The sequence below is a fragment of the Pollicipes pollicipes genome, unplaced genomic scaffold (genome assembly GCF_011947565.3).
Source record: "Pollicipes pollicipes isolate AB1234 unplaced genomic scaffold, Ppol_2.1 Scaffold_5724;HRSCAF=6776_pilon_pilon_pilon, whole genome shotgun sequence".
In the NCBI taxonomy this organism is placed as follows: Eukaryota; Metazoa; Arthropoda; class Thecostraca; order Pollicipedomorpha; family Pollicipedidae; genus Pollicipes; species Pollicipes pollicipes.
The window spans coordinates 31,209,443-31,236,309 of NW_023596746.1; the positions used below are offsets into that span (position 1 = coordinate 31,209,443).

At 58.6% G+C, this 26,867-nt stretch overlaps 2 protein-coding genes across 2 annotated transcripts in view; one reads left to right on the top strand and one right to left on the bottom strand.

Annotated features, from left to right (window-relative positions):
- Nucleotides 1-5,121, top strand: part of LOC119102571 (cdc42-interacting protein 4-like) — a 29,489-nt gene extending 24,368 nt beyond the window's left edge. The window contains 1 exon segment of the mRNA XM_037225974.1: nucleotides 3,277-5,121. Coding sequence (XP_037081869.1) covers nucleotides 3,277-3,431 — 155 coding nt within the window. The 3' untranslated portion in view covers nucleotides 3,432-5,121.
- On the bottom strand, nucleotides 4,140-23,082 carry LOC119102929 (protein scabrous). The gene is made up of 7 exons (XM_037226378.1): nucleotides 22,840-23,082; nucleotides 19,745-19,922; nucleotides 18,675-18,857; nucleotides 7,605-7,936; nucleotides 7,103-7,301; nucleotides 6,550-6,691; nucleotides 4,140-4,201 (listed from the first exon to the last, which is right to left on the bottom strand). The coding sequence occupies exons 1-7, from the start codon at nucleotides 23,070-23,072 to the stop codon at nucleotides 4,140-4,142; spliced, it is 1,329 nt and encodes a 442-aa protein (XP_037082273.1). The 5' UTR covers nucleotides 23,073-23,082.
- Nucleotides 23,083-26,867: the final 3,785 nt, after the last annotated feature.

Genomic DNA, 26,867 nt, shown 5'->3' on the forward strand with positions numbered 1-26,867 from the left:
GAGGTTTGTCAGCTTTGGAAGCTGTGGGTATGCTGAAGTAGCAGCCGTCATTTCTCACTTGGCGAATGGCCTTCAGCGTATTAGAAGCATGTTTTGCTGTCTGGTATAATGTTGACGGATAGTTTTGGAGCGGGAGACGCAGGAGGTCGCGAATCCCTGGCAGAAGGACGGAGATGCGGGATGGGACTAACAGAACCGTGTTGGTGAAAGCGGACGGAGTGTACGAACGTAATCTGGCGTTGCGTGTTACAAGGACGGTCTGATGAAGGTGAAGGGCGTGTACGAGGGTAGCCCACCGGCCATGTGTTACAGGGACGGTCTGATGAAGATGAAGGGCGTGTACGAGGGTAACCCACCGGCCATGTGTTACAGGGACGGTCTGATGAAGATGAAGGGCGTGTACGATGGTAACCCGCCTGCCATGTGTTACAGGGACGGTCTGATGAAGATGAAGGGCGTGTACGAGGGTAACCCGGCGCTCGGCGACCCGATGACGATCGAATCTCAGCTGCGGGAGAACACCCAGCGGCTGGAGAAGCTCAGATGCGAGCTGCAGAAGTACCAGGGGTAAGCTGGCGGCCGCCGGGGCTCCTCGGACGGCGGTGCACGCGAGAGAGTGCGCCGTCCCCGCCCGCCGGACGCGAGGGTGGCACTGACCGCGGCGGGCTCGGGGCCGTGTGATGTGTGTTGCTTGGCGGGTGGCGACAGGCCGTGACTGGCATGCCCAGAAGCGCCGCCGGCGCTGTACTCGTTGGAGTGACGCAAGGGCTTCCGGCAATGTCCGGCCTGATGTCATCTGTGGCTGCTGAGTGTCCGTGGAATGGCAGCGGTTGGCGATCGCGCCAGCCGCGTCAGACCTGGGTTTGAACGAACTAGCTGATTTGTTTTCTTGAGTATTGGTGCTGTGTGAAACCACAAGTGGTGCCCGGTAAAGTTCGGACTAGCAGCGATGTTGCCACGTCTTAAAATCATCGTCATGCCCCCACAACGACTCCCCGGCCGCCCACGCCCGCTGTTTTGCTGCGGTTTTGGAGCCGCACGTCGCCAGCTCCGAGGCGCGACCGGCCGAGCCGCGCTGCCGTCGCGCCCCTGCCGCCGCGACTGACCCGAGCCGCGCCGGCAGCCTGCTGGACACGAACGGGCAGCGATCGAGCCTGAGCGAGCCGGAGAGCAACCTGAGCCGGTCGGCCAGCGACTCCTCGATGAACCAGCCGGCCGGCGCGGCGCCGCCGGCCGCCGCGCCGCGGGGCTCCTCCTCCAGCGCCGCCGCCGGCCGCCAGACGGTGCACGCCGCCACTCTGCCTAGTCACATGTGAGTGGTGCGCCGGCTTCGACTGCAGCGGCAGAAGCGGGGTCTGACTTCGCTAGTGCTCTATGGAAAGGGCTCAGCGAGAGGGTCTAAGTTTACGGAGGGGTGTGTTGTATCTGCGGCGAGGAGTCAGTAAGCGTTCGTGTGGTGAGAAGCTCGTTGCTAAGTACTGGTGGTCATCAGTGGGCTTTTGATCCACATGGAATGAGTAGAACGAAACTGAGTAGAAGTGTCGGTGTGTTGCGGCCACAGTGAGGCCGTTCACACTTGACTGTTCGATAACACACATAACGCTAACATGTAAATGTTTTATCCTGATGTTTTTCGCGTGGTTTTGCACCCTGCTGGCCGTGGCGTACAGCTCGTCTTCGCAACCTCAACATGATTGTTTTAGTTACCATGGACAGTGTTAGCTGTGTATGGTGTTTTTCAGCTGTACTTCAAAGAGGGTAGGCAGTCTTAGACTTCCAAGTGTGTCGCCTACCTGGCCTGGATGCCTGCTAGCTAGTATCAGCCCTGTGTGAATGTTCCGTGGTGATGTTACACCAAGGTCGACCTGGGTTTCGCGTCCCAGTGACCTGGTTTGACCCCCGCCCCACCTCCCGCCAGCTCGTCCGACAGTCCGAAGTCGGGCCTGGGCACTCCCTCAGTGACCTGGTTTGACCCCGCCCCACCTCCCGCCAGCTCGTCCAACAGTCGGGAGTCGGGTCTGAGCACTCCCCCAGTGACCTGGTTTAACCCCCGACCCACCTCCTGCCAGCTCGTCCAACAGTCCGGAGTCGGGTCTGGGCACGTCGCACACATCGCTGCCGGGCTCGGACTCGGAAGGCGAGGAACGCAACCAGACGGACGGCCGCGACCCCATGGACGTCGACGCGGACGCCGAGCCCGGCTTCGACGAGCCGCTGCCCGTGCTGGCCCCCGCCACCGCCCTCTACCCGTTCGAGGGTGAGTCGGCCGGGAGGGCTGGGCGGTGTCGGCGGGCGGTGCCTCGGTGCTCGGAGGCTCGGGAGGAGAGCCTGATGCTGGCCGCCCTGCCGCAGGGAACGGGTCAGGCTGTCGCGGTGAGGCCGGCCGCGGCTGGCGGTGATCCGCTGGGTGGGAGGCGGGTGACGGGGCCGGGCCAGTCTCCGATGGGCCGGTGGGCCGCTCGGGCCGCCGTGGGCAGCTGCTCGGCGGCTGGAGACCGGGCGCAGGGGAGGGGCGCCGGACAGCCCACGTCTTCGCCGGCAGAGGGCGGCGGTTCACGGCGCCGGCTTCCGACAGACGGGTCGCCGCCACCAGAGGGCGCCACCGACGCTCCCGGTGGCGGCTACATCGCGCGCCGGCCGCTGCCGCCCGTCGCCGACGCGCGCGCCCTCTTCCCCTTTCAAGGTGGAGCCTGGAGCCGGCGGCTGGCGCCCGTGTGCGGTGGCGTGCGTGTGGCCGCGGCTCGCCCGCCGCCGGACGCTTGGCCGGCCGGCCGATGCCTGACCCCTTATGACCCGCACTGACCGGCCGGCTCGGGACAGGCCGGGTCGCGCGGACCGCAGGCTCGGTGCGGGGCCGTTTTGGCGCCGAGTGTCTGTGCTGTTTTTTGGTGACTGCTGAGTGACTAGGCTCCTGCTTTGGTGGCATTCACCTGCGGTGCACTGACGCAGGGCTGTCGTAATGTCAGCTAGAAATAACCTACCGCCTCTTGCTTTTGCGTCATCCAGAGTGTGGTTTTGTTCCGTTTGTGCAGCCGTAACCGCGTGTGGTTATGGACCGGCGGCTGGAAATGCAGCCATCGACGTGGTAATATTTCAACTTCACGTACACTGCGCAAGCCACCCTGTCGTGGCGTGCCGGGCCGCTGCTGCTGCTCCCCATTATCATCCGGTCACATATCACATATCACCCGGTCCCCATTATCATCGGTCACACACGCGCCGTGCCATCAGCGGTCCTGTGGCGGCTGACCTGACGTCGGCGCCTTCCGCCGACAGCATCGAGCGAGGGTTCGATCCCCATGGAGGAGGGCGAGCAGCTGCTGGTGATCGAGCTGGACCAGGGCGACGGCTGGACGCGGGTGCGGCGCCAGCACAGCCTCGAGGAAGGCTTCGTGCCCACCGCTTACCTGCAGATCCACGCCGAGCGCTGAGGCGACGCCGCCAGCGCTCCCGCCGGCTGCGGCGGCCCGCCACGCGCTACTGGGCTCCCAACGAAGCAACGCTCTATTTTGGACCGCGAGATTATTGTCAGTGTCGGCGCGGGAAGGTTTTCGGCGCGGATGGCGATTATTTTCGACGCTTGAGGACTGGAGCGTTTTGGTTCCGGCGTTCTGGCGTGTCTTGGCTGGCGGTAAGTTGCCAGCTTCTCGCTGGCCCCGTGGGCGCCAGTGGCTCCGTCGGTGGCGCGCGGCCGCGCCGCGCTACATTCGAGCCAGAGTGACGACTCCCCTCTCCCCGCCCCCATCGCGCTGCGGTCGTTCATTTAGTCGTCGGCATACGTCGCGTAATCATCGAGGTCGGTGGACGCCGACTTCTTAGCCCCGTGCCAGTGAACGAGGGATTGTAGTTCCATTCTCCCGCCGTGTTGTATGTGTTTAGTTTTTTGTGGATTCTTAACTTTACTTGCCGACTCTGGTGGTCGCCGTTTATGTTGAACTCCTCGCCCTGAGGAGATTATGTACGTTTGCGTTTTGGTAGGAGCGGCGATTTGTGTACGGAGGACTGGCACTGGGCTGGCCGGCGGTGGTTCCATGTTCAGAAGGCTGTGTTCTTTTTCACGACGCAGCCGGCGGTACCTGGGACCGTCTGGTGGTGTGTCATATCCCGGTGGGGAGGGGCGGAGGCGTCGCGGGCCGCTGTCAGATGGCGGAGAGGCGAGCAGCCCCAAGTGCAGCGGTATCGGCGGCCTCCGCGCCCCCGGCTGGACGCGGGGGTCGTCTGTCAGAGTCCGGCTCTGCGGCGACGAAGTACAGGAATGTTGTTCTCGTGAGCCTCTCGCCGCTGGGCGGGTTTCGCCTCCTGATTTACGGACTATGTGACACTGCGACCATCCTAGAGCCCCCTTTCTTTTCTTTCTATGCCTAGCCTATCCTAAGTCTCGTCCTCGCTGTTCTGAAGCGGAGCTTCTCGGTAGATATTAAGTGCAAACCAAGTATTGCCAAACCGCGCTCGGTGAGTCATGCCATGATAGAGTGAGTGTTAGACGATGACTAGAATGAATGTGTCCTCCAGTTTTACTCTGGCCTTTTGTGGCAGGTCAAGCAAATCTCAGCTGTTTTCCGCGCTGTGTGTCACTGTGGTTCCAGAGCGAGAAAAAGGCATTTGTCGCGTCTAGCTCAATTTGAGCTCCTTGAGTAAGTAATCAATCCAGGAAAAAATGACAACTGCTGATATCTTATGCAAATATTTTAGTACACCGTGGTAGGGTGGCATGATGATGCCATGTTCAGGACAAGATGCGTCATAATTTCGGCTGCATCGTCGGAGCTGACTCTCCAGTCAGCCAATGCAGCATGCGTGTTCTTCGGCGGTGGAGATCTGTGCGCTGTGTCTGCCGCCTGGCACTGCAGCCACCGGACCCCTGCGCCGCCCGACGCTGTGTCGGCGTCGCAGAGCGTGGCGCCGCGCCGGCGGACCGGACGGCAGTGCCGGGACTGGGACCCCTCTCAAAGGGGACGTCCGGCCGCGGGCAGACGGCCAGCTGCTGCGGCTGGCTTCCGTGAGAGCTTCTCTGTGACCGCCCTGCCCCGAGGACGGCGCGGGGAGCGCCTCTGCCGCGCCCGCTGCCGGTCCGGCGCCGCTGCCGCCAGCTTCGTCTCGCCGCCGCCCTGTGGCGTCATCAGTGTTGAGCCGTGCCGTGCGCCTCCCCCCCCCCCCCCCCCCCCCTCTCCTTCTCCTCGCAGTGCCGTATGGGCCGCAGTCTGCGCCGTTTCGACGCAGGTCAGCTGGGCCAACAGGAGTGCGGCGCCGCGTCGGGCATCTCCTGATCGGCAACAGGACCGGCGCCCCGCGCTCCGTGTGCATTTCGTCCGTGTATGTATGTGTGTGTGTGCTCGTGCATCAAAGGCGTCGTAACTAGCGTATTTATCACTGGATCCCAATTGCCGTCACTCAATACAGAGAACTACCGTACGGTTCCGTCTGTGTGGTGGCGCAGCCGGCGCCGGCACCGTGCGTAGCCTGGACATCGGATAGTATTCGTGTGAAACGGGCTCTGCTTCAGCCAGTTTGTGACGATCTGGCGCGCACGGTTCAGACCGCCAATTGCACTGCGCGAACATGCGCTGCAAGTCCACCCGTTCCGCTCCAGCAGCCAGCATGGGGTGCGCCATTGGCTTGTGCCAGGACAATGGCTATAGTGCCCAGAAGATGCATCGTATTCTCATGAGTGCGACGCCGTGCGCGAAGTCTGTTGCGGCCCGCCGGTCCCCAATGTCGGCCAGTCTGATATGCCAGCGCGGCGTGTGACATCATGACGTCATCAGTCAGATAAAGCCCGCGTCTCCTCAAGATACCTAGCCGCGAGTGAGTGCCTGGCCAATGTACGACTGGGAGGAATGCTGTCGCTCTCAAAAAATATGTATTGACATCGATTATTACAACCAGTCATCACTTAACGCGGACTCGATATGGCATCGTTCTACGATTTGCGTTGCCTTGAGACCGTAGTTGAGCACGCCCTGCCCTAGAAACCACCCGGAACACATTGGTAAAACGACAGGTCCGGTCCTATGCGTCGACAATATTCACACTCATGCATTTCGCGCCTGTCAGGCATAGTCATGAATTAAGAAAGGGACGCGCTGCGTCTGCCGGTCTTGGCTCGCGTGACGGTTTCTAATCGTGCGCACTGATTTACGCTCTCAGGATCAAATCAATGTAAGGCTGGCGCATTATCTCAAGCTCAAGAAATATGTGAAGCCGCTGCGGCATCTCACGACACTTCAACGCAGATGTGATCAAGCGCCCATGTAAGCAAATCTTATCCCTAATCACAAACGTTCCGCAGTTGCACGCACGCATCGCAAATGCCGCCAGTCGGTTACCGCGCCGCCTGTGGTTGCGATCACACATACAGACGGCAATGGTGCACAATCTCCGACGTCACAACTACTTTGATCTTCCTCGATTCGCATATGACAATGGGCACCTATGTATGTACAGCGATCACACAAATTGACACGATGACTAGCAGAGCCGCGTCCGTGACACCATGCCTGGCACTGGAAGCGGTGCGGCGGCGGTCTCACGCCTCCCGGCCGCCGACGCCCCGGGCGGCGTCTGGCGCGCCGGCGCCCGCCGCCGGCCGGCAGCAGTCGAGCGCGTACGACAGCATGTCACTCTGCAGCGTCAGCAGGCTGGTGCGGTCCAGCTCCTGCCGCTCCGTCAGCGTCGCCAGCTGCTGCTTCACCTGGCGGACGGCGTGCGGTCAACGACGGCAGGGCATGGGCGGCAGTGTGACGGTGCGGCCAGGAAAAGGTGACGGTATCGGTAACAGTGTCCACCCCAAAGTGAGCAAGCAGAGGCCGTTAAGTCCCATGAAAGGAAAAGCCCCGCACTTCGTGATAATAAATGCCTAAGGAATACGATACACCAATTGTAATACAATCTGGTCCTGCGGTGTGGCTACTGACGCTGCACCGTATTGAATCATTTGTATCGTGACCGCGGTCGTGATCGTGATATCTACCGTACTAGATATATATAACAGTCGAACGTGTACGACGGCATTTTTTCAATAATTTAGAAAGGATATATACATGTATATTCTAGATGTCAATGAGCAATGCTAGTTGTTCTCGGTGACCTGGCCCTGACCTACCTTGTTCCGCAGCGACGGCACCTCCTTGTACTCGTCCTTGACCTGCTGGACAGCCGAGTTCAGCTGGTCGTAGCTCACATCGAGACGCGCCAGGTCGTGGCGCATCTCCACCACCCGGCTGTCCAGCTTGGTCTCCAGCTCCTCCACCTCCCGCACCAGCTGCTGCGTCGATGTCTGGATGTCCCGCATCGTGTCCCGTCTGCTCGGGACGGGGCGGCCGGTTAGGACGGACACGGCAGGAGTTATGCCCACTCCACCACTGCGCCTCTGGCCTCTGTGCTAAACAGAACACCACACGCGTTTTATGCAGCAGCTAAATTAACTGCTGACCTCTCGCGAGGGCAAACCGCAACAACAAACGCATTAATCAAGTCAGCTGCCGACAGATGGCGAAGCTCCTGTGCAACAGGCCACACAGCGCTGTAAATCTGCTGGGCCCTTCCGTGCCGGTTCCGGCGAGACGCCACGCCGCCGCAGAGGCGCCGTGTGCAGCAGCACGTACCCGGCGGTGACGTTAAGCTGCCAGCTTAGCTCCTGTCGGGCGCGCTCGCCCTGCTCCAGCCGGTCGGCCAGCTCCTCCTGACGCCGCTCCGTCGCCTGCTGCCGCTCGCGCTGTGACGTCACGTTGCGGCGCGCCTCGCGCAGCTCGCCGTCCAGCCGCAGCTGCTGTCGGTAGATGACGTCCACCACGTGCTCGAGCGCGTGCAGTTGGAACGGGCCGCCGCTGCCGTGCCCCCTGTGGCGGCGATGGTGGCGCCGCCGGTGGTGGCGGGGCAAAGCGGCGGTCGCGCTGGGTGCAGGCGAGAGGAGCAGCTCTTTCCGCAGTGTCGCCACCTGCGGGGGAGGGAGCCAGTCAAGTCTGGGGCTCGGGGCGGACACAGTCGACATTGCAGACCGGTGAACATGCAGTCTGCCTGGATGACTTGAGCCCTGTGTCCAATACAGGGTTGGTTGTGCGCGAGTCTGCTTGATAAGATACGATATCGACAAATCCCACGACAAACAGAACGTGCACTCCACTTGAGCGAACGCATGGATGTTGTGCTACCACCACTTGTAAAGCTCTCATACACTCTGCACTATTTATATCCGCACATTCACGTTCACGGCACTTTTTCCCGGTGTGGTATGCCAGAAAATAGTGCTGTAATGTGTCGCATCTGTTGATTACTTGGGTTTAAGGCGGCTTCGGCATCAAGGCGGCTTCAGCACCTATAATCACCTATGAGACGCTGATATGCATCAAACGCTAGCATGTCGTTAATTACAGCTGTGAGCGATCGGCAATGATTTTCTTCTTCGACGGAAGCCCGCCCGGCACCTAACGGCGAGGCGCCACGTACCCCTAGCATGCTCGCCTCCAAAAAACAAAGCATTTCCCGGTGGATGCGGCACACCCCAGTCGCCATCATCATTACCGTTCTCCTCCTCCTCCTCCTCCCACCGCCTGGCAGCCGTCCCCGCTGGCAGACGGGTGGCCTCGGGGCGAAGTCTGTTCAAACCCGCCGCCGTCCGCCAGGCGGACGCCAATCACCGCCGCTCGCTGCACGGCCGGCCCGGCGAGTGGCACCTCCGTCTTTCTCAGCCCGTGTTTGGTTAGGATGTGAGACTGTTTGCGCTGCGATAGGGAGCAGCCGGGACGGCCAGGGTCCGCGCGCTGCCACAAAGGTGTGTGGACTCAGCTGCCGGCGCCTGGCCGGCCGCGGACAATTTCGGACCTACTGGGCCCAACCCCGCCCGGCCGTCCTAAGTGAAAGGCCATTGTTGAGCCTGTTTGTATTGACCGGGTGGAACGGCAGCTGCGGACGTCTGGCTGTGGCTCCAAGCAACTTTGCGAGACTGGCATTCCTCCGCCGTCAGTCCCTCCTTCCGAGCCGACGTCATTCGCGCGGTGCTGTCCCAGTGGAGTGGTTTTCCCGCTTGGTTCCGAACGCTTGCTCAATCACAGGCCAATTCCAGCACCCTCGAAGCCCTCCTTGTGGCCCAATCGGGGGACCCAGCGTGATCCAGAATCCCCACCTCCAAACACCCGAATTCCAGCCCTCCGCTTTGTGGTCGCCACAATGCGGGCGCTCGGGTCTTTCTGCGCCGCCAGGTTCGCTCAAAGCGGCTCTGGCAGCCTGATCAGCCGCAACCCGCAGGGCTTTTGGCCACGTTTGGCGTAAACAGGCCGCCGGCGGGATGGACCCGCACCTGCCATGGAGCCACCTTATGGTTCCTTCGGTTTGCATGTCGGGCGTTCCAGAGGTAGAGGCCCAGTCGAGTGAATCCCAGAGGTCGACCGCCGCTGTTGAGATGGGTAACGACACAAAATTTTCCTTTTGTGAGCCTTTTTCATCAGTTTTGGCATCAATTACGCGGGTATGGCAGTGACCAAAAATTACAGTTCAAGTACATGATGCATTGAAGATGCAACTTGAATTTCGGGGCTTCGACAATACCATCAAACGTTCTTATTACCCCATATGGAAAATCTCGTCCATATCAATAATCGCCCATCTATGGCTGCGGCAGGCATGTTGCGTTGCACGTTGTCCAGTCGTTCCGCCGTCTGGGGCGAGCCCGCACAAGGTCAGCCAGCCAGGCGCGGCGGTAACGCGCACCCTCCCCCGTGACAGCCCAACACGTCACTGCCTGCGCCGGTCGGGACGGCCGCTCCGCGCGTGTCCCGTCCGGTCGCGGCGGTGTCGGCGGGCCGCCGTGTTGCGAGTCGGCGCCATCGGCCGGCGGCAGCTGCCGTCGCGTGCTGCGCCCGCGCCGCCGCGGCCGGTCAGCCTCGACGGCGAGCGCGCCGGCCGCCCGAGGCCGCGATGCATCAGCGGCCGGCGCGCGGCCACCACCTGCCCCTGGCCGGTCGGCCCCGAGAGGGCCGTCTCCGGACGGGTCCGACCGGGCGGCAGCTGGTCACCGCCGCCCGCAGACACAGACGGGCGGACGCGCACCTGTCCCGGCCGGCTCTCTCCGAGTCGCGCCGGCCGCGAAGATCAGCCGGACCGCGCCGAGGCGACCGCGGAGATCAGCCCGACTGCGCCGAGGCGACCGCGGAGATCAGCCCGAATGCGCCGAGGCGACCGCGGAGATCAGCCCGACTGCGCCGGGGCGACCGCGGAGACCAGCCCGACTGCGCCGGGGCGACCGCGGAGACCAGCCCGACTGCGCCGGGGCGACCGCGGAGATCAGTCGGACTGCGCCGAGGCGACGGCGGAGATCACCCCGACTGCGCCGAGGCGACGGCGGAGATCAGCCCGACTGTGCCGAGGCGACGGCGGAGATCAGCCGGACTGTGCCGAGGCGACGGCGGAGATCAGCCCGACTGCGCCGAGACGACCGCGGAGGTCAGCCCGACTGCGCCGAGGCGACCGCAGAGATCAGCCCGACTGTGCCGAGGCGGCCGCGGAGATCAGCCCGACTGCGCCGAGGTGACCGCGGAGATCATCCCGACTGCGCCGAGGCGACCGCGGCTCGGAAGCTCTGGACATGGCGCCAACTGATAGCGGATGACTTCATAGCTTTCTCGAGGTGGGAAAGGGAATGAAGTTGGGAAACATGGCATGGCGCCGCGCTGTATGGCAGCGTGGTGTCGTGGACTAGACGGCGACGTTTACCTTTGCGTTCACTTATTGGACGATTGCAAATACAACTTCCGTGCCCGCATCAGTGCAGACCCGCTCGGGGCCACCTGGACTGGGCGGCGTGCAAGCCACGTCAATCGGATTTAGAGCCACCCGTATTCCCAGCAGTGGGATGGGCCTGTGATTCGGTTCAGCTACGTGGCCAGGACGTCGAGCCGAGCGCACTGCTCCGGTCCGACCTACCGAGCCGAGCAGTCCGCAGACTCGCAGAGACTGACTAACCGGGAAGACATCACACGGGCTGTGTCAGGTGTCAGAATACATATCATGGGCCGTGACACGGGCCGGGCCGTGTGCCCCGCTTCGGTCCGACCTACACAGCCGAGCAGGCTGCAGGCCCGCAAAGGCTAACCGGGGATACATGCCACGATGAGCGCCACGCCTGGATATGTCGGTGCCCGTACGGCCTCAGCCATCTTCGATGACACATTCCGCAGACTGCCGTGTCGAGACGTCGCAACCTCAGCGAAACGAGACTGACACGCCAGCTGGACCAAACTCGCGACAAAGGATCTGTCTGGTGCCAGCACTCGGCGCGATTCGTTAGCCTCAGTGCTACCCTTACGCGTTTCTGAACCGGATTCTCATCGACACGACCTTGATTCCGGCATATCTGAAGGAAAAACTGGAGCTCGGCCGCCGTCTGAGCAGCGCGGCCTGTCCGTGGCGACACTCGTCTCCGCCCCGACACCGGCTCCTCCCGCCTCCCCGCGCCGCGACGCCTGCGTCACCCCTCGCCGTCCGTCACGCAGCCGTTACACCTGCGGCTACGCAACCAGCGTTAATCACCGGCCTGCAGCGTACGCGGGCCAACCACGTATGGGAAAGAGGTGGGCGCGGCGCAGGACGACGGACATAAATTAGCGTGCTGAGTACGGGGCGCAAGTGAGTGTCGCGCACAGTCGGCCGTAATGCCCGAGCCCGGCGGCCGAGTCGCGCGAAGGAAGGCAATTTTGCGTAGCTCATGATCTATTTCACTGCGGATTAATATGTCCCGTTCTCACTGGTCGTGCAATTAAGCCGTCGAGCATAACTCGTCGACGTAACTATGCAGGAACGGGGGTCCGGTAACCAATTTAACCGCAGATTAGACACAAAATTAGGCCAGGCTGTTTTATGGTCGGAAATTTGATGCCGCACGGCAAGCGACTGCACGACAGCTGCCCGTGTGCGGGGCGCGGCGGCTCAGTCTGGCTAACCACGGCGCACACCCGGGCGAGTTAGCGGGTCTCTCGGCCGCATCGGACACGGCCGTCGCCGGCCAGCCGGCCGCACAAAGGCCCGGCCCTGCCCGCACCGGCCGCGCGACAGATGGGGGCTGGCCGCCCCACTCGGCCGCCACTGAGCCGGCGTGTCGGCATTGTGCGGCGACACCACTCCGGGCCTCTGCGGTCGGCGCTCGCCCGGCGCCGCGCGTCTTTTCAGCGGCCGGCCGGCGAGGGGGGCCGGCGAGGGGCGGCGCCGTGGCGCCCCGGCGTGGGACGTCGGCGAGCGGAAGCGGTCCGCTCCACAGGGCCCGCGGCGAGGCGGCAGGCGCCACGGCATGCTCCGGGGAGCGCGGCGCCGCCGACGGCGCACGAGTGTCGGCCGTAATGGGCCCGGGCACGAACCCGCCGCCGCTCAGAGGCTGTCCCCGCGCCCGTCGCGGGCGCCCGCTCTTCGGTCACGTGACCCCCGTCGCGCGCGCGGCCGCGAGGCAGCTGTGTATCCGGGGGAGCGTCAGCAGGTAACCGGGGATGACCGGTGCCCGGCGCGAGGGACGGGCTGCTCGGCCATTAGGGCAGGCCGGGACATGTGGCGTTCGGCCAACTCTTTCCCTGGACGTGGGCGGGAAACTGATCGGTTTTGAAGTTTTTCATTTCGGAACGGGTTTTTGAGAGAAGCTGCCAGTCTGTCAGGTGGTTGGAGGGTTTTTATGGTGCTCTGAACGCGCTGTGAAATAACTGACGCTCATCAGCCGCCAGACGCGACATCTCATTATCTCGGCTTGATGAGAGACGTCCGGATGGCTGTTGAACTAATTAAAGTCAAAGTGGGCATCAGATGTCCGCTGATCAGAGACCAAAGTCAGCCAAGATGTCAACCCGGAGACCTCTACCGGGGTTAGACCGCCAGTTAGGGGACGGCCTCCCTCTCTCCCTCCGACCGCCCTACCGGAGTGAGACTATCGGTCAGGAGACGGCCTCCCCCTCGCCTTTCGACCGCCCTACCGCAGTGAGACTGTCGGTCAAGAGACGGCCCCCCTCTCTCCCTCCGACTGCCCCACCGAAGTGACACCGAACGACCGCACTGTTTTCCACCGTGAACGCGTGAAATCGTGCTCGTTCTGCTGTCGCAATTAGCGTGATGATCTACCTGGTCTGGTGCGCGACCGCTTGAGGAGATGGCCATATTTCTGCGCAAGCCGGAAATGCTCGGCCATTGTTTAATCGGTGTAAGGTCGTATGAATGCATCGATGCCTGGCATGGTAACACGCAACAGTTCAACTATGGCATGCTACTCATTGAGGCACATTGATGCATGACTGTAAAGTTCAGGGCTGTTAAGCTGTTCTTGTTGGTTTTGCGCTGACCTCGATGACCCACTAATTATTATTGCCGGTTCCGCCGTCACTGCATCCTGTTTGCCTCCCCCGACTATCGGCCCATTCAGTCATCTGTCGACTCGCCGTCCGCCGCGACGTGGCATCTGTCGCGTCGGGTCGAGCACACTGGCACCCCTCCGCCCGTGCCATAAAACAGTCCAGCATGCGTTTGTTCGTCGGGGTCGGGGACCCAGGGCCCGTCGTAGCGCGCGCACCCGAGCCACGACAGATGGCCGGGACCAGAGGCCGGCCGGGGGCCATCTGGCGACCCCGGGACATCTCCGGCGCGCGCGCCAGTGTCCCCTGCACGGCGACCGCGGCGCCCTCGGCTGGGTAATTAAGCGCAGCCCGTAATGAGCCCACCAGTGAGGCGGCTGCTGCCACACAATGCTCGCCCGGCGCCGGCGACCCTTACAAGACGATTGTCCGGCGCCCGCGCGCGCCGCCGGCGGCCGTACCCCACTCGGCCGCCACTTTGTCCGAGCCGGCGCGCCCGGCTCACCAGCTGTCGAGCGTAGGCGACTATTTGCACAGGGCGCGCCTTAAGTGCGCTCGTGCGCCTATTGTGCCGGCAGGAACTGGCCATTATGTGCTTGGTCGTTTTGTTTTCTTGCGTGCCGCATGTGGATATAGCTTGCTGCGTGGTTTTTAGTGGAGCAGTTTTCAGACGCCGGTGAAACGTTTTGCGAGTGAAACGCGGTCACCGAGGGAGAAATGATAATCATTATGATAGCAGTGGCCAGTCAGGGCCAACGCAGCCGTCATTGTGCTCCTAATGAGATGTCCGGGGACCATGGGGCCAGACAGCGAGGATTAATAGCCAATGAAGGTCGGCAGGTGATTTGTGATGCGCATTGATATGCAGCTAGCAGCGCGCACTGCGCAGTTACGACATCCTGGCCTGTTCCTGACATCGTCTTGGTAAAAATTCGATATATACATTCGCATCAAAAACGTCCTGTTTGCGTTTACTTAAAAAATGACCAATTCGGCTGTTTGCTTCGGATCATGGCCGTCTTGAGGCAACTCATGGCCCATAAGATGCCAGTCCAGCGGCCCCGTCTCGTTCGGAGGAGGACGGGGCAAGCAAGTGGATGTCAGCCAAGAAATGCATCACTTATCCGGCGCGACTGCTGGCGGATCGGAGCGTAATAACCAGACTGCACGAGACTAGCTCATCATCTCCGGGCTCAGACATGTCCGACTAAGCAAGACAAATGGAGACCATTATATCCGGACGGCTGCTCTGCATTTGCCCTTCTAAGCAGCAGTGCAGGCTGGGGAGCTGGTCTCAATTCACGTGGATACTTGGGCACGTCAGTGGCAGGCTTGTACCTCTCAGCCCCAGTTGAGCGGAACCTACGACGACTTGACGCTTAGACTCAAGTGATAAGTTGAATTCAAGACAAATGTGTGATGCTCAGATGATTCACAACTCGCAGATGCAACGTTGGCTATATTTGTAGCGGTAGATCGTGCCCCGGGACAGTGTGTCAACATGCACACCGGGTAGGGCGATGATTCATGCCTGAGTGAGGAGAACGGTCAGGGCTCGAGGCGGTGCGTTTCCCCGTGGACACGCCGACTGGGTGGGACACGGCGGCGCCGGCCAGTCGCACGCAGGTCGTGTTGCGGGTATGAGTCTTGGAAGGGGTATAAGAGGTGCTGCTCGGGCGTGTAGGGGGTCTCTCCCTGTCGGCGTCGTGTGCGGCAGTTCACCGTTGTGTGCGAGGCAGTCCGGCCGGGAATTGTTTAATCATTGAATACAATGTTGCATCCTTTCTTAAGTAATAAGTGCATTAATCTCCTACGATAAAATGTGCATGCCACTTACACATCCCCTGCCGTAAGCAAATGATGTTATTCACATCACAAGCTCACGCGTTGCAGTTCCTGGCTTAAGGCTGGGCCTCAAAGAACTCACGGACCCTAGCGTCATCTGCTGCGAGAGCACTGCTCGGGTGTCACTGGCACCCACAATTACAGACACTCGGGTATCGCTGACACCCGAGCAGCGCGGTGATGTGCACGTGCCACGAGTCCCCTGTGCACGTGCTGCCCCGGCCCTCTCATGTTCCCCGCGGGCTGGCCGCCGGCCGCCGCCAATTAGAGCCCCGCGGGGGAGCCGCGCCGTCCGGCGGGGACACCGGAGTCGCTGTCACGTGACCGTGACGTCAGCGCCGCCCTCCCGCATCACCTGCCCGGCCGGGGCACGTTATCGGTGTTTGGCGATCGCGGACGGGCGGCCGCCACCTGCCGGCCTCAGGCGCCGACACCCCGTGCGGCGTCCATCTGCCCCACGAGCGAGGCCAGCCGGCGGCGCGGCTCCCGACCGACCGCCGACCGCAGACTCAGGAGCCGCGGTCGCCGCGCTGGTCACGCGGTCACCTGGGTCGCGCCCGGCGCCCGCCCGACCGCCGGACGCCGCCGCAACATTTCCGCCGCAGACGACGGCGGTGACGGCGACGGCGACGGCGGCAGTGGGGCAGGGGAGCCCGGCCTTTGCGGATACCGCTTCCGGCACAACCGTCATCAATTACCGCCAGCATTCGGAGCGGGAAAATATCCTGTCTCGCGGACAACGCGTGCCGTTTCAGAACACTGTTTACATGAGGCATTGAAGCGTGACGTTCGCCGCGCGGGATGGCCGGCTTCACGCGCGCATCACCTGGGCCCAAACTAAGTGCCCCGGGGGAGGGAGGGCGGAGGGTGGGGGACGCCGTGTTCCGACCCTCGTGCGAGGTCGACCCGCGCTTATTGGTGCAGTTTTTGCCGCCGCGCGTGACACGCCTCTGATGCGCCGAGTCGGCCGCGTGGGCCGGAGTCGCGTGACGGACGCGAGGCTGACATAATTCACCGGGCAAAAAGCCGACGAGGGGCGCGAGCTCGACCTGCCATGGCTCCCGCCGTGCGCGGATGAGTTCGCGGTGCTGGCGAAACGCAAAAGTAGAAATGACGCGAGGCGGCCGTCGTTCCAGTCGCTGCAAACGACGGTGCGCCTGCGACATCCGCTACAGAGGGCGTTGGCTCACGCGCGGGCCGCGCGACGGGCGGAGCGCGCGCGGCGCTCCGACGCGTCTCCGGGCCGCTCTCTCCGGGCAGATCCGGCCGGTTCCGCGAGTCGAGCGATCTGACGAGCGACGACGCGCCGGCAGCTGCCCGTCACCGGGTCGCGGCCGGCAGCTGCGGGATTAGCCGGCACGCCGCCGAATCTGACGCTGCATCTGCCGCACGGCCGTGCCGTCTCCCGGCAGGTGACGCGTTCGGACGCTTGCACGGCCCGGCACTCCGTGACCGCGCCCGCATCCCGGCAGGTGGGCGGCAGCTGACGGCGACGGCCCCGTGTCCGGGCATCTGTCGCCAGCGGACGGCGTGAGCGGCTACTTAGCGCCGGCGCGCCGCGGACAGACGGCAACACGGGTTGCATCTTACGCGCTGCGCTTGCGGCCGCCTCGGAGCGCGTCAGCTCAGTTGGGAGTGCGCAGAGGCTGAATATGGTGGAGCCACTTCGCAAGTGGCACGTCGCCGCTGTCGCGTGGGCGCACAACAGGGCTCTTCAAACACCCCGAAGTGTGCACAGCGGTCTAAATATAAACCACTTTAAACCAAATTCAGACCGGCCTGGCGGGCGTACACAGGAGCGGACCGTCATGTGACGTGAGGGCAGGCAATGCCCGTCGCTGCTTTCCCACGTCTTCTCGGTACGCCAAGTGCGCCGTCACGGAGCCGCTCATGGCCGGCCCCGGTCCGGTGCGGACTGATAGCCTATCGCCTCCTTCCGTCGCGCTCGGGCATGTTCAGCTGTCACAGACATAACCCGCATGCGCCTGCCAAGCGAACCAGCAGGGATGGACGCGCGACGGACGCCTGCCTCGCCTGCGCAGCGATTCGACCGAGCCCGTGGAGAAGCCAGAGCTGTCGTACTCGACAACGCGGTGGGTTACAAAGGCTGTCGGGCTGCAGCTCCCGACACGCTGGCCTGAGGTCCAGTCCGGCGTGAGCGCCTGGCAAACGTAGCGGCGGGGCACGGCCGCGACGCCGTGTAGCCGACCTGCACGCCCCAGCGCCGGCACCTCCCCGCACGTACACGCCGGCGCGGGGACAGAACAATCGAGGCGGCCGTTTCCGGTGCGTCACTGCCGGTATTTACTCCGCGACGTAATTGCCCTCACACTTCTAATTACGCCCCGCGAGCTGCGACGTTGCAGCGGCGGTTGGCCGGAATCTCAAGGGTGAGGGCCATGTGGCGAGCCGTGGGTGTGACGGTTGGGCCACGGGACATCCGACCTCCCTCCCCTCCCTCCCACGATGACCGAGGCCGTGCGGGCCGTGCCTAGAGGTCAGAAGGTCAGGGTCGCTGTACAGGATTGACGTCCATGAGCTCCCTTCCCCGTGCTAATCTGCACTGCTCCTTCCGTCGCCATGGCTCCTTACCGCAAGCGCAGCCCTTCGTGCTTGTGCAGGCGGCGTTGTTGCCCTTGGCCTTCGGTATATTTTTAGTCGTAAAATGATTTTGCGAATTAAAAAAGCTCACCTTGCCGCCAACCCCCGTTCATTGAAATAATTACTGGCCTGAGCAGCTTGGGTAATGGTGGGAGAACTTCTAGCATAATTACTTTGTAAGACGATTCTAATTACCATTTGCTGGCAGCGAAAGTTGCCGGTGAATGATCACCTTCTGGTACAATGCTACTGTTTCTTGTAAATGTATTTAAAACGCGATGAATACGAATGACGAAGCACGTTTTGACTTACGTTCTGTTACGAACAAAGCAAATACATTGTCCAAAAAACCTAAATAATTTGTACTTGTTTGGGATACATAGAGGAGGCTTTGCCCGCATACTAAGTCACCCTCAACTACGTAAAAAATAATTTATTTTCAAAATCCATGCTATGCACTACACGTTCAGTTTCTTTTCAAACCTAAAGTGAAAGACACTGAGCAATTGTCCAGATTCGGAACATGTGCTTGCAATGCCCGCCGTTATTTACTAAAGGTGTCCCAGTAGTGTCAACGGCTTTAAGATGGCATGCCAGGACGGGCTAAATTTTATGTAGTAATGTGTCTCATCGTATCCTACCCCGGCCCCGTGAAAAAATGTGACAATATGCACCGTAGACCGGCCAGCAGAAAAGTGGATCTGGCTAGTCCAGGACCCCACTCCGTCTCCATGACGCCTGTCCTACACTTGGCAGCAGCTCCTCAGATCTCGCACTGTCCTGCGGGAGAAAATGACTCCTCCAGCCACACCCGGTCCGCCGCAGAGACCGCGGTGGAGGACACGGGAGCTCCAGTGGATCCAACGGTCCGCCCAGCCTGAGTCCAGCTGCTCCGGCCCGCGCGGCACCCACCTCGTCCAGCAGGTGGGCGTACGTGTTGTGACGGTCCTGCGACTTGGCCAGCAGCTCGGCCAGGTCGGCGCGCAGCTGCGTCAGCTGACTGCCGTCGGCGCGGCGGTGCGCGCGCAGCGTCTGCACCGAGTCCTCCAGCGTGCGCACGTCACCTTCCAGCAGCGCACTTCGGGCCTCGCTGTTCTGCAGGACAGCGGCTCGGGTCAGCGGCTGGTGCGCGCACGCCCGGCGTGCGGCTCCACGGTCAGAGACGCGTTGTCGGCAACGAACCAATCCGGACTTACCTGCATTGTCCGTCAAGTTAGCCACACGTACACCCTTGCAGATTGCGTGACATGTTCCGGCCCTTATTCCCTTTTATATTTAAAATTGCGTTATCAAATGGAGCGAGCTGTGAAAAAAGCATCCGTACATGGCAACATCGACTCCACTGCGATGCACATGGGGTTTTAAACTACAATAACAGCAAACTCTTGATTGCAAACAAACGTTCTTTAATGGTGTTCAAGCGGGAAATTATTTCAACTCTGCATTATCAGCCTGAACCTCCGTTGACGTTTTGCGGTGTGCACCATGCGATGACAATACCGACATAAGATGTGGAAATGTGCATTGTTAAAATCACATAGCAAAAATACGTTTGCACTACATCTTAATTTACGTAACTCAGCATACAATCGGAATCATGGGGATCCGTCCTCCGGTCTCTGGTACCAGTTTTAGAGGATTAAATCCCACTCGTGGATTGTAGTATCCTCGCACGAGTGGTGAATAAAAGTTTATTCGATTTTACCAGACCATCAACGTTAATCCCAAAGTATCGAAGTCTTCAAACATTACATGCAAGCATAGCATCACGCCGATAGCTTAAGCACAAACTTGAGCCATTCATGAATTGAATCAGCATTAATATACACGCCACTTATCCTGTAATCAGTTAACGTCCGAAGTATGTCGAACGCTGAAGCACGTGTTACCGCTAGCTCGGGAAACGCCTAGCAGCATGCTTGGTAGTCACCAACCCTCGTTGGTAGCAACACCCCAAAGATGCGGCGAAGGACCGCACTGACCTGCTGCAGCTGAAGCAGCCTCGTCACGTTGAAGCTCTCGGCGAGGTCGGCCACCTGGCCCTTCAACATTGTGACCATGTCCTTGAGCCACTCGACCACGGTGTGCTCGGAGCCGTTGTCGTCGGCGACCCTCGCTGCTGACGCCTCGCTCGCTTCCTTCAACCGGCGAATCTCCTGACTGTGAAGACACGAGCGAAGACGCCGTCAGCGCGCCAGACGCGGAGCACGGCGTCAGTCCGCCGCCACGGCCGCGGTAAAGCCGGACTCACTCGGAAGTGGCCAATCGAACATTGGTGGAGCCATGCGTCGATCAGCCAAAGGTTCACGCAGATTGTCGTCACCGCGGCAAAATACGCTCCGTTGCTGCATGTGGACATTTCACGAATAAATATCTATTGTGTATGCTTGATGGAACACGACGCACAGGTAGTATCCACAAATGAGCCAAAAGGAACAAATGGAAAGGCTCAACGCAAAATCTTGGCAGGGGTTTCCGTAAGTCGTGGGGTTCAGTTTTAGATTTGCTTGCACCACGATTACGCAAAGTTATGCAAATTTATATGTTTACCACCACCTTGGAAAAACCCGTGGTCCGGACATGTTCGATGACTCAGAACTAAATGATTTAGCAATCCTTGAAGATTACATCCATCGAAGACACATTTATTCGTGAAAAGTGTCCCAGATACTGAAGGGACAATCAAGATTACCTCGTGCGACCTAAAACAAATCCGACAAGGCTATCAAAGAAACATAAAACCAGTTCTAGCTGGGGTCTAGCCATGATTTGCCCAAGACATGTAAACTTATGGTTTTCACACGATTCGGGCAATTAAACCGCTCATTCATCACGCGTTATACGAATGCGCCAAAAGTCGGGCAGGCAGCATGATCACTGTACGGTGATCATTTCATCGATTAGCCAATAACAAATGGTGGCTCAAACCGGCGGGTGGCATTGCATCACAGCAATCGAACTGGAAAAATCCTGCCGCATAGTGGCAAAGGTAATGTTATCAATGAAAATGTTGACTACTCCACTGGACAGTAACGCGCCGGGCTGGTGTAGCATGATCAGATGAAAGTGTTGGTCGATTATGATGGCAGCATTTGGCATGAACAGCATTGAATAACCAAACAACGCCTTCAAATAATATGCAGCCAACATTATAGAAACATTAATAAAAAAGTTAAGCGGAACAACTCGGTGCGAACCAGACAAACAGAACATGTCACGCGAGTTATGCACATCAATGCGTTCGAAGTATGTGTCCCAATAAGTCAGCACGCGCACGCAGCCAGGTTCAACACATCTAAGCACACAATAACAGACCAACGTAAGCAACGCGGCACACAAAAACGTACGCCCAAGCACTCGCTTATAGCTAACCAGCTTGCTAGATGCACCAGACGAATGTATCCATACAACTGCTATGCTACAGTTCGCCCAAGCGTGTAAACCGAAGCAGCGCAATCTAGCCTTCATATGCTTAAATGTTAACTACCATAGGGTTTGAAAGAAACGCATAACCCTGCACCGCTTTGGGCACCACCTCCAGCATCACGGTCTTATTTTTCTCTTGCCGTCTCCGCATTTCGAAAAACTTGACTTTTTTTTTTGACGATATGCCGGACAGTTTTTTGGTTCTGAGACCGCCTTGCGAAGCTGACCCGTCGCATCAGGCGGCACCGCGCGCATCCTACAGGAGTACGTTGGAGAGGTACGCATCCTGCGTACCTCTCCGACGCGCGGCTCCACGCCGGATCTGGCAGGCCATCACTCGGAACTAGCGTTAATAGTTGCAGGATGCTTGCACCGTTATTGCAAACATTCCGCACCCTGTCGCCGCCAGTCTATCGTCACCCTGTCTGGTATCGTGGAACACACGCTGGTGACAGATAACGCCAGGAAACTCGGACGAGGGCCGGCCAGATACGGACCGCGCTCCAACAGAGGAGGTGTGTCTGCCGTGTGCACGCGCAAGCCGACTGTACCTGTTGTCCGGAATCTTGTGTGTTCTGCAGCACCCGCTTACGGAAGAGTTTAAGTCATTTAAGCGGCATTTCAACTCAAAACACCGCCCTACTTTACATATGTTTTAAATTGCGGAGAATCATAGGAAAACGTATAGTCTAGCCTACGTTTTTCTTCGGTTCTTACTACGAAGCCATGTTCACACAGAATACATTGAAAGGAAGGGACGTGGGACGTTTAATAATGCATATGCGGCGATCCCGGCGTTCCATGTCCCGCCCGACGGCTACCGAAAATTCAACAATAGTTTTAGGAACAGGTTGTTCCGGGCAGACTCACACAAACCTAAATGATTTTCATGGTCATGACTTTGCAAGAAACACACTCGAAAGGCGCGACATTTTCTCAGTGCAGCCGCGGTATTATGTTCAACGACCGACAGCCCAGGGCCAGCGTCCAATCCGCTTAATCTGATTCCAGAACATATGTCATCAAACCTCTTGAATGCGACCATTCTGCGCGCCGAAACACGCCTCGAGAATTGTAAGTGTTATATGCCATTCACAAATGATGAAGGAATCCAGATGCATGCAATATGCCCGATCATCAGTCTCCGGTATAGTTATGCGGCTTTGGAAATTCAAATCAGTTACAAACAAGATAACGTATTTACGAGCACCACGATTTGTTCATACATCAATCGACTCGTTTAGTTAGCTGCTGACAGGCCTGATTTAGCACACGGAAGAAGCCTGCACGCCAGCGTAACATTTCATGAACAAGAAATATTTCTTCGCAAATCTGCGTACCGTCTGTAGACCTGATGAAATGTCTGCTCCTGGGCTTCAAACTCATTCTGTTCGTTAATTCACCTTTGGTGAGAGGCCCTTGGTTCAATTATCAGTTTTACTTATAAAAGTATAGTTCAATGGTCAGCAGGAGTAGCCTCCATGTTCGACTCCAATCCATTTAAGCCCATCAAAGACACCTTACAGCTGACACTGGCGTCATCTCTACTTGCCCCCAACAGTAGTCGAACTTGGGCACCGGAGCACTCCCTCCCACTCCGACCCAAAAACCTCGGCCCCTATGCACCGGGCGGGCCAGCTCTCGCGCTCACCTGATTCCGTCAATCTCTGAGCGCATCTCCACCAGGCTGTCGCCGACCGTGGCCTGAGCGCGAATGTGGTCCGCTAGCTGCTGCAGCTCGGCCCTCATCTGCGTCAGGCCGTGCCGCAGCCGGTCAGGCTCGGCCGCGGCGCCGAGCCGCGTCTCCAGACGCGACACCGTCTCCCGGTCCTGAAGCCGGCCCTCCTCCAGCGAGTCCACCCGCGCCGCCAGCGTCGCCAGCATCTGCCGCAGCTCCGGGTCGGCCGCCGCGCCGACCGCCGCCGCCGCCGCGCCGCCCGCCGCCGCCACGCGCCGCGCATAACCAGAGCAGCAGCGTCCGCACCATGTCTGCACCCGACCGTCGCGCGTCGCTTACTGAAGCTCTCGCGCCGCGGCTGGCCGGCCGGCCGGACGGCGGCCGCCCGCCTGGCAGATGGGCTCCGGAGGGGGCCTGCTGCACCCTCGACCGGTGAGTGGGGGAGGCCGGGGTGGAGTCCGTGACAGCGAGGGAGGGCCGAGGGGGGTGGTGTCAGCGCAACGGGCGATGGTGCCTGGATGGCCGGCACGGGGTGGTGGACGAAGAAAAGACAGATGTGGTAGTGCCGGACAAAGGGAGCAGGACGTCGACCAAAGGAGAGGGATAGCCTGGGCGAAGTACGAGAATGAAGGCCAGGGCAACCTTAGATTTTTTTTAAAATGTTATCCCGAATGGTTTGTATGGGTGATTTCGGATTCAGAGTACCTGCTAAGCATAGCTTGTTGCGTGTACCCCGAACCCACCACCCCAGCGTGCCGTCCAGTTCAACAGCTAATTTTGCCTCCGCCCTTTCGCCGGACAGGAATGCGGAGGGTTTTACGTGCCGCACAATGCTGCGACACGGCCGCCTCGGGTCTGGGTTGACCCTCGTTGGCCAGTTGCCAGCTGGCCTTTCCGTTTCAGTCGGGTCAAACAATGCGCCCACTCTGGGACTCGTACCCAGTGCCGCTGGATTACGAGTCCAGCATCTTTCCCCAAGACCACGGAGGCGGAGATTGGGTGAAGACACAGTACTTGATCCATGACATGGTTTTAGGCCAAATATTCGCTTGAGAAATGTACATACGCGTAAAGCACGTATCTAATTTTTCGTAAACGAAGGTACGAGAGGCCTATATGGCGGAGGTACGTGTGCCAGAGTATATACACAAAGGCTCGGAGACAAATGGCCGTATGCTAGTAAGCGCATATGCAGTATATTCGTAAGGACAAAAGGTCATCGGGACAAAGGTTCAGAAAGAAGAGTTCGCAAGCTAAAGTACTGAGTTGTTGGAATACTTGTTCATACGCAAATGCTGACAACGTACAAAGTTTGCCTCATAAAGCGTACACAAAAGTTGGTAAGAACATGTGGTGTCACTTATAACTAACCAGAATAAGCCAACATGTCATTAATTATTGCGCAACTTCAAATGAAAAGCAAACTTTGACCTTCCAAAAACGTTACGGGGCCTAGTCATTTTGGAACAGATCTGCAAGTTTGTTCTGCAAAATACAGGTTCCATACATTGACCTCAACCAGCTCTCAACGTAAAGTTATGTCTTCATGCTGTAGCGCCACCTTTCGACGCTTGTGTGGCCATGCTTTACGTCATGAGGGGCCAAACAACATACATTACATGCTATGTAGTGTTAGCAGATCAGACGGTACTGGACATATCAAACAACAGCATGCACCAATGCGAATTGAAATGTGCTACTTGAGGCGCCTGCGCGTCGCTATGTGAACGCTTTGACGCAAATGTGGTCACATTCGCGGTGGTAGCTCATCCGAAAGCCAATACCAAGTGTGTGGCTCTGCATGACAATTCACGATACGGATCTGCATAGAAGCCTTTTAATGCACATGTTTGACAAACGAACTCTATCCTGGACAAACATCCGTGTGCGAACAATCAAGAAATTTATGTTCCAATTTTTGCGAACTGACTTTTTTCAAGCAAACGTTATTCCTGACCAACATTTGTGCACGAGCAGTTGCGCTCTTTCCATAATGAACATGTATATGAAAATCTGCGTACGTACCTAAGCAAACGAGGTGTCTCCCTGACGAATATTTACGTACGAATAAATACAGGTGACCTATTCCATACAGAATTGTTTGCGCACAAATATTTACGATACCCGCCTGCCCCGAGAATTCCCCGGCGAGTATTTCCCGATGACCATTTCCCACCGAACATTCTACCTTTCAAGATTCAATCCATGCAAAGTTTTGGCGTTACGAGTACTTTTTGTCCAACGCACCCAACCCTGACAAACTTTCCGCACACAAACATGACTCTATGAGCATCAACCAAAGGGGCTTTTCTATGGAGCGTTTAACCTGTAAATGTGATTTAGACAAAGTTGAGCTGCCAAACGAAAGTAAGAGGCGGTGTAAGGGAGTGATAAGAACAAGGGGCCGTTTGAGGGCGGTTTCCTATGTGCCGCCCTCCTTCGCTTTAGCCGCCCATGCTTACTGCCATGTCTGTCGTGTGATGCACTGTCTATCATCCTTCTCACAGCGCAGAGCATCGCGATCTGTACAAAGCATCGCCCATTTGAGTTATACATACATTAGGGACCCCGCGAATGTATATTTTAGACCGGGACGTGTCAAGAACTTGAATTAACTTGGCCAATACATGTTTTTCTATGAATATTCAATACTCATTTAGAATCGATTAATGATGCAAATTATGCACGTTGTTTTGAACATGCGCGCTCGCAAATCTCAGACAAAACCTCGACTCCAGGCGGTGCAGTCTCGTAGACCGCGCGACGTCGGTTCCGTGGCTTACACTAAGCTGTGGCCAATGGGCGGACAAAAAGATGACGCATCGGAAAAAAAGTGCCTTTGAAAGTTTTAAGACCTCGAATCGTGCACTTAGAAGGTAGTCCGGGCATATATTTCACCGGTGCGATTTTTAGAATGATGTTAAGCGGATTGGTATTTACAGCATTGCGATGTGGTGCTGGCTGGAATCTGGTGGTGGATCTGGAAGGGTGAAGGCAGAATCTCTATTTTTCGTGTGGCTGTCACTGTTTGGCCGCCCAGAGGGCAGCCTCGAAGTCGTAAACAAGGTATGTACAGCTTTTCTTTAATATATGAACTAATTAATTACGAATTAAGAGTTAATCTTGAGGGACATTCGGAAAAATTATTTCACGACGGTCGTTCTCGCGCGGAGTGCGTGGTGTTACTTGCAGTGGCCAACGCCGTTCGGTTTTAAAGAGATGCAACCCATCCATCGCTGTTCTCGCTTCCGAGACCTCGGGCGCGCAAGATCAAATCTTTTGATGTAATTTGCTTCACTAATCGAGTCTGCAAAAGGCATACGTTCTGAAGCCAATATGGGATGGTCTTGTTCGTTTTTTTAACTCATTTCGGCCCATTCTTTGCGACACTAATGAGACCCCTTATTTCTCTCCGGGCAGGGGCCTCTTGAGTAGAACACTAGGGGCGCATTATTGTTCCCGGTCAGGAGCTGAAGCGCCATTTCGTTCCACCGCGGGGCGCCTTCCTGCTGTCATTTTTGCGACATGGGGCGGCATCCCCTGGCCGATCCGGAGGCCCTTAGAGAGACATCATATTACATTGGTCCTTTCCCTACGTGGGGGGCCTTCTAAGCAGCACAGTTGGCCCCGGATCGACGCAGAAACCCTCACTGGCGCAACAACATCCCTGTTCACCGCAGGTGGTCCAATAATTGGCGCACATATTCCAGTTTAGCTTAACGGGCCCATACTGGAATTGCGTTGGAGGGCCCACCGTTCAGAACTGGTGGCCCTGACAGGCACAAGACCCTTCCATTGTCTCAACGTGAACGCTCAACATAAGTTATAATGTTCGCTTTCGTTATCAGAGGACCCCAACCAACGCGAGAGGTCCCCTGTCATTCGGAGTCCCGTTCATGTCCCTGTTGAGTAAATGAGCAACGGGGCCTGAAATAATACAGGAGCCCAACCATTGCTTTAAAAGGCCCAGACCAAAGCAAATCGCGAGCCCGACCCTGCCC

Coding starts and splice junctions, on each gene's coding strand:
- LOC119102929 (XM_037226378.1), bottom strand. CDS start 23,072: ATGCTGGCGACGCTGGCGGCGCGGGTGGACTCGCTGGAGGAGGGCCGG. Junction 7,302..7,604: donor CAGCTTAACGTCACCGCCGG/GTACGTGCTGCT, acceptor CGTCCCGAGCAG/ACGGGACACGATGCGGGACA. Junction 6,692..7,102: donor TGCCGTCGCTGCGGAACAAG/GTAGGTCAGGGC, acceptor GCCGTCCGCCAG/GTGAAGCAGCAGCTGGCGAC.